At 33.6% G+C, this 15304-nt stretch overlaps 2 protein-coding genes across 3 annotated transcripts in view; one reads left to right on the top strand and one right to left on the bottom strand.

Moving 5' to 3' along the window:
• Window positions 1-5443, bottom strand: part of cwo (transcription factor cwo) — a 39864-nt gene extending 34421 nt beyond the window's left edge. Inside the window, exon 1 of the mRNA XM_089701107.1 lies at window positions 5090-5443. Within this exon, the coding sequence (XP_089557233.1) occupies window positions 5090-5142 (53 nt within the window). The 5' untranslated portion in view covers window positions 5143-5443. The remainder of the gene's footprint in view (window positions 1-5089) is intronic.
• Window positions 5444-7806: 2363 nt separating this feature from the next.
• Arl8 (ADP-ribosylation factor-like protein 8) lies at window positions 7807-14336 on the top strand. 2 transcript variants are annotated; one of them, XR_016316306.1, is made up of 6 exons: window positions 7807-8032; window positions 8563-8643; window positions 8833-8906; window positions 10181-10342; window positions 11118-11331; window positions 11775-14336. XR_016316306.1 is itself a non-coding variant. In XM_089701065.1 (5 exons), exons 1-5 carry the CDS (start codon window positions 7910-7912, stop codon window positions 11239-11241), a joined length of 564 nt encoding a protein of 187 aa, XP_089557191.1. In that variant the 5' UTR covers window positions 7807-7909; the 3' UTR covers window positions 11242-14336. The 2 variants fall into 2 exon arrangements, 1 of the variants encoding a protein (XP_089557191.1); XM_089701065.1 differs by having other exon boundaries at window positions 11118-14336.
• Window positions 14337-15304: the final 968 nt, after the last annotated feature.

The following is a 15304-nucleotide window of genomic DNA, read 5'->3' as shown; positions in this document are numbered from 1 at the left end:
ACATATTATTATATCATTTTTAATATTATTTTTATTTTATTATTATTTATTTATTTTTATTTTATTTATTTTTTATATCTATTAATATATTTTATTTTTATTTAGTATATATATATATAGTATATATAAGATGTCTTTAGACTGCAGCACTTCTAGTGACACATTTATATCTGTTTCATCGAACGATGAGCGATCTGGGGAAGACAGCTTTCACAGTACATCATCTCCTTTAAATGTCCCCTCTCTTTTCGACAATGGTCTTAAAAACTTTAATGTTGTTCACATCAATGCTCAAAGCATCCCGGCTCACTTTCCCGAACTATTAGCATCTTTCGATTGTAATTCTCTTCACGCCATTTTAATTTCGGAATCCTGGTTAAAACCTTGCTTACCTTCTTTATCTTATAGTCTCCCAGGATTCCAATTGATTCGCAATGACCGCATTGGCAGGACTGGGGGCGGGGTAGCTATTTATTTGCGTTCGCATATTCCTTTCTCCATAATTAGTAGCTCTCCCCAGCCTCCACCTGCTGATGCGGCTGAGCACCTTTTACTTGAGGTATCCTTGTCCAACACAAAAATTCTTCTCGGTGTTTTCTACTCTCCCAATTTAACAGTTAACTATTTTTCGTCTTTTGACCACCTTCTTGATGTTTACACCCCTGCCTATAAACACATAATAATTATGGGCGATTTCAACACCTGCCTTCTCAAGGGTGATCTGCGTAGCAAAAAGTTATTGTCCATTGTTGATTCCTTTAACCTAAACATCCTTCCTCTTAGCGCTACCCATTCCCTTCCCAACTGCACTCCTTCCCTTCTCGACCTCATCATAGTTTCCTCTCCTGAACTTGTCGCTAAGCATGGTCAGTGCTCAGCTGATTTGTTCTCCTTCCACGATTTAATCTTCCTTTCCTATAAACTGAAGCCTCCCAAAGCTAAGCCTAGAACCCTTATGCGGCGCAATTTTGGTAAAATCGATGTTGATCGTCTTTGTGAAGACGCCGCTGCTACCGATTGGTCAGTCATTTATTCAGCAGGGACAATTGACGAGAAGGTTGCGTTATTCAACTCTCTACTTCTGAACCTATTTGACGAACATGCTCCTTTGCGTCCAGTCAAGGTGAAGCATTTACCCGCGCCGTGGATGTCGGCCGAGCTTAAATCACTTCTGAAAAAAAAGGCACGTGCGAAAACGAAATTAAAAATGCTCGATTCTGATACAAACCGAGCTAAGTACCAGAGCATACGGAATCGCTGCAATACATTATGTAGGGATGCACAACGACGTCACATTTCTTCCTCGATTGAAAATGGCGACCCATCCAAAATATGGAAATTTCTTAAATCCCTCGGTATTGGCAAGTCTGCGCAAAGCTCCCTTCCAGACACAGTTTCTATTGATGGACTGAATTCCCACTTTGCTAATCCTCTCCTGGATTTTAATGTTAATTCTAAAGCGCGGACCCTGAGCTCTCTCCATTCATTACCATCTCCCGACTATCGCCCATTCGTTCTAAATCAATTTTCCGATTGTGGTGTTAAGAAGAGCATATTGTCTATTACTTCTAAGGCTGTCGGTAGTGATTGCATTGGTCGGAGCATGATTATTCCTATCCTTCCCGTCATTAATCCTGTCATCACACACATCCTCAACTTTTCTATTTCCTCGGGTACATTTCCAGCAAATTGGAAAGATGCTCATATCTTGCCTCTTCCTAAAACTTCAAATCCTGTATCTCCCTCAGACTTTCGACCCATCGCTATACTGCCTTTCCTGTCGAAAGTCTTAGAAAGACTAGTGCAAGAACAGCTAAGTCGCTTCCTTAATTCCAACAATCTCCTAAATCCTTATCAATCTGGATTCCGCCCAGGTCATAGCACGACCACTGCTCTTGTTAAAATCACTGATGATATACGCCTAGGCTTTGACAATAAGCAGTTAACAATCCTCTCGTTGCTTGACTTTAGTAATGCATTTAACACCGTCGATCATGAGGTTTTGTTGGCTATGCTACGCTCTATTAACATATCTCCAACGGTTATTGATTGGTTTCGTAGTTACTTGCAGGGACGTCGGCAACGTGTTCTAGTGGAGAACCTAACCTCTTCCTGGAGCAACGTTCATGCCGGGGTTCCGCAAGGTGGCGTCTTGTCTCCTCTCTTATTCTCAATCTTTATAAACTCTATCTCCAATCACATTACTTCTCCTTATCATATGTATGCAGACGATTTTCAGCTATATTCGCACGTGTCACTCCCAGAACTTACTGAAGCGATTTTTCGTACTAATACTGATCTCGCAGCCATCGTCAATTGGAGTAAGGATCATGGCTTAAAGGTAAATCCCGTTAAAACTAAAATTATCATACTTGGTAGTAAGCCGCTTTTGAACAAAATTAAATGGGACTGCTTGCCGGATGTTGTTGTCGATGGTACTCCTATTCCGTTCAGCAAAACTGTTAAAAGTCTTGGTTTGTACCTTGACCAACACTTGTCTTGGTCGGAGCATATAAAGCAAATGCGAAAGAAAGTTTTTGCTGCGGCATCCTCGATGCGCCGTCTACGTAACTTTCTTCCGATCTCCGCCAAAATTGCGTTAGCTCAATCCCTTCTGCTCCCCTTCCTTGACTACGCCGACTCCTCATTTCCTGATCTTTTTGAGTACCAGCTAGACATCCTTGAGAGGCTGCAAAATTTCTGTATAAGATTTATTTTCGGCTTGCGTAAATTTGATCATGTCTCGGAATACCGCAAAAAACTCAATTGGCTTCCCATCCGTCTTCGCCGGGATGCCCACATCCTTCAGCTTCTGTACTGTGTTCTGTTCGACCCTAAAACGCCTAGTTATCTAAAAAAGCAGTTTAATTACCTTAGTGCAAATAGCTTAATCTCTCTTCGCTCATCTAACCTTCTACTTCTTTCCACACCAGCTCATCGTACTAATTTCTACAGCTCTTCTTTCACTGTTCGCGCTATTCAGCTTTGGAACGCTTTGCCGGAATCGATCAGACGTGCAAAAACTATCAAGAGCTTTAAAGTGCTCGTTAAAAATCATTTCCTATCATTATAATGTGTTGCTTACCATAATATTTATTAATGAGATCTCCTTTAGTACTTTTGTTATGTAGTGTATGTAGTTTATGTATACTTATACTTTTGTATGTAGTGTATGTAGTTTATGTATATTATTGTATATAATATGTAATATGTATATTATATGTAATATGTGTATTTTTAAAATATGTATTATCTATAATACCCTTTTTATAGCACTAGTATATAATTAAGTACCTATGTATTACTTATTTCTATTCTCGTTATTTATTTTGTGCCTTCGCGTTCACGTTCAACATTCCGTCCCAACAGGGTTGCCTGGAAGAGATTGCTTTAAAGCAATAAGGCCGCCTTTTCGTACATATGTGCCTTCGTGATTGTTTCTTCTTTTTTTAATTATTGTACCTATTTTGTTATTCTCTGTCTGGTATATATGTACAATAAAGTATAAATAAATAAATAAATAAATAAATAACTAGCGACCCGCCCCGGCTTCGCACGGGTGCAATGCTGATACTAAATACACTACAGAAAAACTGTGAACGTTGTATATAAAGAATACTGTCGAATTGAGAACCTCCTCCTTTTTTTGCAGTCGGTTAAAAACATAGCGGCCCGCTCCGGCTTCGCACGGGTATAAAATAGATAGCCGGGCGGCCGCGGCGGGCCGGTACCGCCGCAAACGCTACGTCCCGCAATTTTTAAATCTGTAATATCTTCGAAAATATTCACTTAAATCATACGGTGTAAAGGGCCATATAGATCTATATTAAATGAACAATGTATTCAAGGTATTTAATTGGTTAAGGATTAATGCTGTATTGGTTAAAATCGCTTCGAAAATTAGCCACTATTTGTCGTAAAAAGTAAATGACAAAAAAATGTTATTGTGGGTTATCCATAAGAGATAGACATATACCATCGCGGACTTTTCTGTAGACCTTTTCAATGTGTATAATACTTAGTACATTATTTTGATAAAACTCGTAGGGTTCAGCCTGCGTTTGCAATGTAAGCGGAACGAATGTAATTTTTTACGACATCACATTAGAAACCTCAAAAATAACAGTACTTCTCCACTATTTAATGGATGTTATTATACATATAAACCTTCCTCTTGAAACACTCTATCTATTAAAAAAAACCGCATCAAAATCCGTTGCGTAGTTTCAAAGATTTAAGCGTACAAAGGGACATAGGGACATAGGGACAGGGAAATCAACTTTGTTTTATACTATGTAGTGATAGTGATTTTTCATAAAAAAACTACCTATGATCGCACTAATTCTGCGGTGGGATCTTGTTTAGTAGGTAGATAATTAAAGACGTCACATCAATAGGTAAGAAACTAAGAAAGTAATTGTATAATTATAAATTAAGTAGGTATAATGAAGGTACCTAGTTAATATCAATACGAAAATATTAAATCATACTTATCATCATTTTATTACAAACGCAAAACGATGTTTTTTAATACCTAGGTATTTAAAAATATTGCGAAATGTCGTAAGTAGGCTTTAAGTAGGTAATAGGTAGATAAATATTTAGTTAAGCATGAGCGAAGACTTACTAATTATTAAATTCTAGTTGTAGGTACCTATCCTATTTAAGGTAAGCAGGTACCTACCTACATTCTGGATTAGGATGTGGATGATATTATTTCATCTATTGTGTCAATTATAAATATGTATTCCCATTTACCTATTCTACGTACATATATCATTATATCGCTTTAACCGATACCTAGGTACCTATAGGTATTTATTTTCCCGTTTCAGACCGGTGCAAAGGACACCGATAATAATCGTAATGTCATGTGGCTGCACCTGACTTAACAATTAACTTTATTATTAATATGTAAAATTCCTAAAAATATCAATAATTCACCTATAATCATTAAGAAAAGTATCTTTAAGCAGATGCGATTAATTTTTTTAACCTTATTTACCTATAATTAATAATTATTGTCAAATTTACTTTTACTATTTTATTGTAGGTAGGCAGGTACTGAGATAATAATTTAGGTACTTACTTTTCATATTTGACGACGTGCCCGTTCTCCTCCCAATAATGACGGGTTTCCATAATAAATTCTTTTCACAACAACAACAACGTAATTATGTCACAAATACACAAAACCACAAACACGGTCACTAGTTTATTTTATTTTTAATCACTTATAAAACAAATTCTGTCACATTTTACACAATAAAAACAACAATATTAGTACACAACACTGGTAAGGTCATCACTATCCTCTATTGGGGTAATATATGCGTATTTTTATGAATGGCACAAAGAATAGTAACACAGACGTATTATCAGTTTGACGCTCACAGCGATTGTGTCTACTGTCTTCAGTCTTGTGAAGCTACGTATGTCGGTTACGCTTTTTCGCTCTTGCGACTCTCCATGCAATCGAGCACCGGCCGGCGCCCGGCCCGTATGCGCTGATTACACCTAACGAGTACAGTGGCGAGTCAGTAAATACGCTCTCGGCCGAGACAGTTGCCGAACCGAGTGGGTGTTTACACGTATTTCACTAGTGGCGAGTCAGTTCAGTTTTGATCACGACGCGGACGTCTGCAATGGATCGAAAAAAAAAAGAATTTAAACGGGTTTTAAATCGGCTGTTACCAGATATTATTAACGAATTGTGTGATTTATTAGAAATAATAAATAAAAATAATAATTATTTGAAAAAATACAATGACGAAACGAACGAGTGGCGAGTGGCCGAGTGACGCGACGAGTGCGTGTTTATACCTGCCGAGCGGGATAGCGAGTGGGTACTCGGCCGAGTAAACAAATTGGGATTCTAGTGACTGTCTCGCCGCTCTTCTCGGCCGAGTACTCGGCCGAGCACTCGTTGAAGTGTTTATACCAACCGAGCACTCGGCCGAGGACACTGACTCGCCACTGTACTCGTTAGGTGTAATCGCCGCTGTAGTCATGTGACTGCGCCATTAAAATTTAAAAAGCACGAGTGGTACAATGTGCTGCTTTTTATGGTACCTACAATAATTTTACTGACCAAAATTGTAACTATTATATTGATTACGAAATCTTTGTGAATCGAGTCGTCGAATATCAAGTAAGTTATGTACACTTGATATTAGATGTGTATTAGACGAACCAATTTTATCGAATTGTATAATTATTAATTGTTGGTAACTAGGTATAATGTTTTTTTACTGTTTTTCTAATAACTAGGTCAGATTCAATCATTTTATCACATTTGAAGAAGCAAAAATAAATAAATTGTTACAAATGCGCGGCGGAGGAAAACATTGGAAAAAAAATTGTAAGTACAATTTATTAATTTTTTTTCCTATAGGTAGGTATAATTCAAGGTAGCTCGGAAGAAATCATTCCTAGGCAATAAATCCGCCAAATTGTACAATAAATAAATATTTTTTTTTTTTGGAAATTTTATTAGTAACTAACTATGTGCATTCTACAATAATATGTTCTATTTTTTAGTTTTATAGCACACTAGCTTCCGCCCACGGCTTCGCCCACGTGGTGTTTTGATAAAACTTAGCCTATGTTCTTTCTCAGGGTCTAAAATTGTCTGTGATAAATTTCATCAAAATCGGTTGAGAGGTTTAAGCGGGAAAGCGTAACAGACAGACAGAGTTACTTTCGTATTTATAATATTATAGTCAGAAGCGTAGCGTGCCTTGGCGGGGCCCCGTATAAAAATTTGTTTGGGGGCCCTTAGGAAGGGTAAAAATTTCTCACAAAAGCGCACGTTGGGGGCCCCCTTGGCGCAGGGGCCCCGTATAATTGATACGGCAGATACGGCGGTAGCTACGCCCCTGATTATAGTAGGGATAGGGATAAGTTAAAGGCTAAGTAATATAATAATACCTACTTGATTCATAACTACAACTAGGTAGTATAAAAAAAGTTTTTTTTTCTTTCTTAGCGCTCCGAAATTTAATCAATAACTTCGAACGTTTATTTGAGCTGTAGCTGTACAAAGTTATGAGTCAAGGGTTGGTGAGCGAGTAATTATAAGCAATAAATAAAAATTGATCAACAATTATTATTGTTCACATTAATTCGGTAATTGCGTTACAGTACGTAGGTACTACGTGGTAATTGCGATTCTGGTACTAATTTCAATATGCGACAGCAATTACAGTTCAACTATTTTAGTTAGAGTCTTAAAGTACTATAACTTACCCTCGATAATATTTTCTCCGACAGTAAGCCACCACCAACAATCCGTAAATTAGAATTAATTTCCTTGAACATATTACATTTAAATTTGAGTTGAAAAAATATTTTAAAATTGGCGCTTAAAATACTACCAGTATTGCCATATAAATAAAAAAGAATAGACACGTCAGTCCCTTTAATGCTTTATGGTCCCTAGAAATCAGACCATAGTGTAATGAATATAAGGAAAAGACGCAAGAAAAGACCGCATTAAAGTTAAAAAAGGAGTGTTTATTTTAGAAATTTTACACCAAATTATAAATAAATTAAGTAATTAAATTACAATTGTTATTTTGTGTTATTACATATTATGAATGTCGTATAAGTAATTGTATCCTGATTATTTAAATAAAAGTAGGAAATTGATATTGCAATACTCGCTTGTGCTTGTTTTTAAAAATTTTGCATGCCTTTGTTATGTGCTTTGTTAGATATTATATAAATAATTTAAAGAAAATACATTTTCAAGTTTTTAAACGTTAAAGAACTTGTTTTTTATTATATGGTAACACTATAGCACGGTCTACTTCGCTTATTCGCTAGCTGTCAAATATCGTCAGTTTTTAGAAAAGGCGTAAAGAATTTTACTTTATTTGGAATAAAATAACGCAGTGACTTTTCAAAAATGTTGGCGTTAATTAATCGCATCCTTGATTGGATTAAAAGTTTATTTTGGAAGGAAGAGATGGAACTTACATTAGTTGGATTACAATATTCTGGGAAAACAACTTTTGTGAACGTCATTGCCGTATGTATTATCACAAAACATTCATTTTGTTTGTACTTTCTTATCGTTTTGTATGCGAATACGATTTAATGTCTAAACGTTAGTACTTGTATTCGAAAATATCTTCATTAGATGCCGTCATGCTACAAAAAAATTGTATACGAGTCAATAATTGTTCTCATATTTCATTCTCATTAATGTGACACCCTAAATGTTACATCTAATCAATAGAAATATTTTATTTTGCTGTGTATGCTGTAAATAAAGGAGTGAAGTTTGATAAACCATTATAAATAATAATATTTCGTAAAAGTAATCAATTCTTAACTGTTGTATAAAGAAGCCCAAAACATTGATCTATCTAAAAATCTCATTTACCATCTTAGGCGTTTGAAAAGTAGAAAACTCCCTCACAGGATTTTTTAACTTTGTGAATTTTGATAATCTATCTTATTTGTTGTATAAGACCATGGTCACTTGATCTTGCTTTGTGTAATGTTTTCTCTTGACAATACTCATATTTTAAATCTCTCTTTTTGAATATGTTACAGTCAGGACAGTTTAGTGAAGATATGATACCAACTGTAGGGTTCAACATGCGAAAAATCACAAAAGGAAATGTCACTATTAAGGTAAGAATAGTTACAACTTTAATAAAATAAACAATCCATAGAAATAATTTGAAATATGTAACTCATTTCTGTTCTTCTTAATTTATTATATTCATTTATTGTAAATTTATAAACCTTTATTGAACAGAAATAAAAGTAAGAACTCGTTAATATTGGATGTATTGAATTTATTGTTTGTTAAATTTGCAGGTATGGGATATTGGCGGCCAGCCCAGGTTCCGGTCCATGTGGGAAAGATATTGTAGAGGTGTAAATGCTATTGTGTGAGTTATTTTAATTTATTCATATTTGAACTTGTTAGTTGAATATGTGAATGTTTCTGCATTTTTGTGTTCTTCATATTAGAATAGTCATATCTGTTAGGTCATATATTTAATGAATTTTATTGTTTTAATCCTACTCATTCTTAAAAATGACTGTTGGGATGAGAAGCCATGTTCAATTGTTAATTTATAGCATAAAAATATTCTGTTGTTGAATTTGGTGTTGAAATTTTAATTCCAACTTGATTTTCAAATGATATTATTCCATTTTTTTTTGCATGCCGTACGGCCGTGTGTAAGCGAGAGGGAATGATAAGCGCCGCCATTGAAGATTTGTTTCTTTAATGGACGGCGTTATACTTATGAAAATAATTTTGCTAAAACTACACTACTTACTTTGAGTCAACAGAGTTTTAAATTAGTGGTTGTAAATGTGGTTTTAAATTAGGTATTTGAATATTGATTTATTTGATTTTATGCTTTTTAAAGAACATGTTTAAATAGAGCAAATATATGCCCAATTCAGGCAAAATAACATACATTGAAATGTGAATTCATTGTTGATATTATATTTTCTGTGTTCCTATATAATGGGGCTCAAACTATATCTATTTATCTATCATATGGGTAATGTTAGCGCTTACAATCAGGAGACACGTCTGCTCTGTTGCTTCCTCTTGCATAATAAAATATAAATAAAAAATGTATGCGTGTACTAGAGTACACACGTAAGAAGTGAAACTTCTTTATGACCTTAAAAATGTCACGAGTATGGCGTAACGCAAAAATGTCACGAGTATGGCGTAACGCAAAAATGTCACGCGTACGGCGTAACGCAAAAATGTCACGCGTACGGCGTAACGCAAAAATGTCACGCGTACGGCGTAACGCAAAAATGTTACACTAAATTTTTGTCCAACCCCCATAAAGAAGTTTCACTTCAATAAAAATACTTTATTGTACACACAGATGAAGTTGACAGAAAGACAATAAAAATCAGCACAAGAGGTTAAGGTACAGTAGGCGGTCTATATAGTATACTAGCTTTCTGCCCGCGGCTTCGCCCGCGTTTTCAAAGAAAACCCGCATAGTTCCCGTTCCCGTGGGATTTCCGGGATAAAACCTATCCTATGTCCTTTCTCGGGTATCAAAATATCTCTATACCAAATTTCATACAAATTGGTTCAGCAGTTAATTCGTGATTGAGTAACAGACAGACAGACAGAGTTACTTTCGCATTTATAATATTAGTATGGATATTCAACTATTTCCAGATACATGGTAGACGCAGCGGACCCAGACAAGATTGAGGCCTCCCGCAATGAGCTGCACAGCCTCTTGGAGAAACAGCAGCTCACTGGTATACCGGTGCTTGTGTTGGGCAATAAGCGAGACCTGCCACATGCTTTGGACGAGCACGGTCTTATTGAGCGAATGTAAGTTTGTTTGATTATAGGTCGCGTCATGTAAAAAGAACGCTGACAGTTTAGCTGTGCATTGGCGATTTATTGGCCTATTAGGTGTTATGAGGTGGTATAAGAATAACAAATATGTAGTTGCGAAGCCACGACTCGAGAGCCTACTTCAAAAATAAAATAAGCAGCAAATAACTTTCGTGCTAAACTCGATACATGCCAAAACACACCCCATCACTTTAATCCAGCGTTCTTTTTACATGATTCGCGTTATACTGATTTATTCAGACAACATAGACTCATGGCATTGTTTAAATGTGTACCCATTTGCTGTACTGTGGCTTTTTTTAAACAAATTAATATTAGTATTTTCTTGTGTGTTGATTTTACGTCAGTACATATTGTATATTAAGAAATTATAGACTAACAGATTTAAAACACAGTTTATTCATTATATTAATATCTCAACATTTCGCACACTTTGAAGAAAGAGTGATGGGAAGACAGTGAGTCAGTCGACCACGTAATATTATAATGAAAAAATTGCGTTTAAAATCTGTTAGTCTTAATTTATCAAATATTTTCAAAATTTTGCAAACCATTCTACTTGCTACATTCTATTACTACATACTATGAATGCGATAGTTTGCGAGAATGGATGTATGTATGTTTGTAACTTTTTCTTGATTTTGACTGTAGCTTATGTACTAGAATAACACATGAGCTATAGAGAAATACTGCGCGGCACAGCTAGTTGTATTAAGCTATTGTATTAAACCCTGATGTGTTATTGCAGGAATCTCTCTGCAATCCAGGACCGTGAAATATGTTGTTATTCAATCTCGTGTAAGGAGAAGGACAATATCGATATAACGCTACAGTGGCTGATCGCGCACAGTAAGTCGGGCAGCGCGCGCTAATCAAGCAATATTCAACTCTTCGCAAGTCATCCGGAACACTTAAGGCGTAGTTTCGCCTGCACTGGCGTCGACCGCTTTATTAGCAGATTTGTAAGTAACATGCACCTTTGGCCTAAACGGGACTTCGCCCATACGCCAGATCTTCAAATTCCAATATCAAAATGTGATTATGTATCGTAAGTTAAGTGTCTAGTTGGTCACCAATATACATGTGTGCTAAAATATCTCTCGAATATACTAAGTAATACTGCTTATGTATTTATATAACCATGTTTTTTTTGTTCAATATCCTAAAGACCATGTGGTTTGTACTTCTTTATTGTAATTTTCTATAAAAAAGTAATACTAAATTTAATGTCATAACACAGATTAGACAAAAATATTGGTGACACAACACAAGAAATTAATTGAGACCTGACGGTCAATTTGAAAGATTTCTTTAGCTAAGTACCTTAGTCTCTTATCAAATAGTTATTAGAGGTTTGAATTTAACCTTAAGCCTAGTCGAATAACCAATCGTTGAAAATTTTCAGACTACCCACATTTTTTCACTTAACTTCGCCTTAACGCGTGTCAATCGGAGCCGACTTGTTACTGCGTATTGCTAATTAAATAAATTAGAATTTCGCCAAAACACTTATCGTTTGCAAGTTACGCTATTATATTAAGAGTATATATTGTAGGTTGTTAATCGTTTGCAGCTGAAGTCTTTGATACGTGTTTTGGCAAATTGTTGGCTTTCACACCGAATTAGAACGTTCTACAGCCTCTGAATGAATTTAGCCAATACTTACGTTAAAAGTAATGAGTCTTATAGTTTCATTAAAAAGTGTTAACACAAAAAAAATATGTACTTGTTTATCAATACATTTTCCTACACATCAAAAGGGCTAATAAAGTAATAAGGCACATAATAAAAGTTATAATTCGATGTGAAAATTGTTCGAAATCATTTAGATTGTATAAAGTAATTATCTTAGCTTGAGTGAGTGCACTCTCTTATATTTTCGTGTAATACGTATCATTTTGATAACACAGCTGTGAAAGCGATATATGAAGTTGATGTATAATTGTTTATAACAATTATAAAAAATGTGGCAACTTTAAATAAATTTATGTCAAACAATTGCATCTCATCCGATTTTTGTGCTTTGGTTTTACATTTTTTTTTCTGTAATTTCCCTTTTGCGGACCCCTGTCCTATTGATAGACAACTTAGAGCAAATTTAATCTATACTTAATATTATAAAGCTGAAGAGTTTATTTGTTTGTTTGAACGCGCTAATCTCGAGAACTACTGGTCCGATTTGAAAGATTCTTTCGGTGTTAGATAGCCCATTTATGGAGGAAGGCTGTAGGCTATAGCAGAGCACTGCGGGTAAAACCGCGGAGCACAACTAGTAAATGATAACTGAAAAAAATTCTAATAGAAAATTAATTGTATATTGATACATAAATATATATATTAGGGCTTTTCTCGACTAATCAAATAAAATAATACATAAAAAACAAAAAAAAAAGGATAATAACTCAATCATTGAAAAGACTGAAATTTATATTTAACAGTTGCCACATTCTAACTGTATATCTATTGTGTAATTAGAATTTTAGATTTACTATAGATTCTTTGATTATATTATGTATAAATATACTTCTCATATTACTAGCTAAAATAAGTTACAAATACGATATAGTGTGATGCTTTTTGTTTTATATCTACTAATAAATAGAAGAACATCGTCTTTTAGTTTTTGTGTAACAAATAAATTATTAGCTGTCTTATATGTAAATTAATTTTGTGATATTTTTTTTATTCAATATCTGCTGAGTGCACATTGTTATTAAATACGATAAATTTTGAAAACTTTTCTTTTATACTCAATGTTATATGTATCATTTAATTAAAATTATTTATAAAGTTAAAAACAGAGCAGTTATTATATTTTTATATTATTTTCGTATTCTATATGTTGATTTAAAAAACGATTGATATAATGATTTGATAAAATATCATAAATATTAAATACCATTATTTATTGAGTTATGAGTCAAGCAAGTTCATTCTGCTTTATTGCTATGTTTATAATTCATAGCAATCAAGGGCGATAATTTTTATTCAACGACTGATACAAAATAGTAGATTCCCTTTAGTTCCGTGTTGGGTTTATGTACATTTAATTAAAAACTAATTTATAATTGAAATTTAATCCCCCAATGGACAACGCTTTGGTTTAATTATACCTTAGAATTATTTTTGAAATGTTCACTTGCAATCAATGACAATTATTTTTATTTTACTATATAATAATTAATATCTCTTCAAATCTATAATAAAAGTACAGTGGGTATAACACAAATATATTGGGAACAATATCCTGGCTGTTTATATTATTTTGTGATATTTCTCGGTTTTCATTTAGGTAGTAGATTGTGGAAGGAAAATCTTTTCGAACTTAGGTAGGTTGAATTTAACCATATACATACTTAATGTTAATTGTATTTAATCACGAAATGTGATATACATATTATTAGAAAAGGAAGATCACATGCCTATCGTAGTTTTTTTTACTCTTTGTATATTTTGCCGTAGCAATGCTGTAAGTGTGTTCCTATTTTGCTAAAACAATTAGGAACCGTAAAATGTGTTTTACTTTATTTTATTTACGTCACAATTTACTTTGCATAGCAAATATCACGACGCCAGGCGCCAGCCTACCTATGGCTTTTACTTATGGATTGTTAAATCTCAATTTAAAGTACCGAAACTTTTCAGCCAGAGATTAAATATTGCACGTCTCGAATATAATAAATATAAATCAATAAACATACAGAAACCTTTATATTATGATTTTTTTGATACCTAAAATAAATATTCGGGTTCATGTGCCAAAAGATTTTGCATAAAATTAAAGCACTAACTGCAACTTATCTTCTCAGTACGATAAAAAAAATCGTTGATACTGTGTGTTACTATGTGGTGTTTATGTTTATTTTATTCGAGATTTGCTCTATTATTGTCGATATGTTACGGCTTTTTAAATTATATGAACACAGATCGTAGTGGTGAAAAGAAACTATTAAATTGTTTAAAATTATATTTTTTATTTATTTCTTATGTACGTATTGAATAAATAATTAATTTAATGAGTCGTTATAAATATGATTTTAAAACTTTCTTTCCATAGATAACAAAGTGATTCAGGGGTGTATTGAAAGAGTTTTTTTCCACATTTATTTATTTATTTATCGAATTGTATACAATTAGTTAGTAAATAATATAATAATTTTAATGTGATGTTATATTAAATGCAAAAAAAGCTTAAACTAGGCAGTACACTGTGAACAAAAAGTTTTATTTGCTCATTTAGTTAAAATAGATTCTACCGCATTATATTGAGATAAAATATTGTCATATAAAAATTTCTAACAAAATAACCAATTAACGAATAACATATTAGCACATTTTCATATCGTACAAAATATATAATCTAGTAGGCGGTTCCAAGTACTTTACGTTTCATACGTTACTGGAAAAATAATTCTAAACCTTTTCAATGATTCCCTTCAAGCTATCAAGAATATATTATACTACTCAAATGATGATAAGGGCCACTTAAAAAAGGGGTTATTAATTCAATTAGTGATTTAATAAGTTTTATATTAATAATGGTCAATATTTTAAATTAAAGGGCCATTACAATATTAAAACAGATACAAATTTTGGAGAAACAAAATATGGCGGCATCGATTTTCTATTGAATAGTATATATACAGAGATCATCCCTCTTGGCAGTTCTTATAAATATCTATAAAAATAATCATATAAAATTTATATTTTGCATGGAAATTGTATTTCATGCAAATAATAATCGACGAAAGATTCAAATTCAGTGCCATTCGTATTTATCAATAAAAACTATATACACAATTTTATAGTAGGTATGATATTGTAGTCGCTTGGTTTAATTAGCTCTTGATAAAACGGCGCAATTTAATCAAGTGTCTGAACTGAATGATATATCTTTTATTAATATAACAATGGCGCTTTGTTACAGAAAATTGA

Source organism: Colias philodice, chromosome 11 (assembly GCF_061535455.1).
Source record: "Colias philodice isolate Cphi_HAF_F1 chromosome 11, ilColPhil1 Martin Lab GWU primary, whole genome shotgun sequence".
NCBI lineage: Eukaryota > Metazoa > Arthropoda > Insecta > Lepidoptera > Pieridae > Colias > Colias philodice.
The sequence above is the reverse complement of the archived record's forward strand: the minus strand, read 5'-3'. Positions and strand labels throughout refer to the sequence as shown.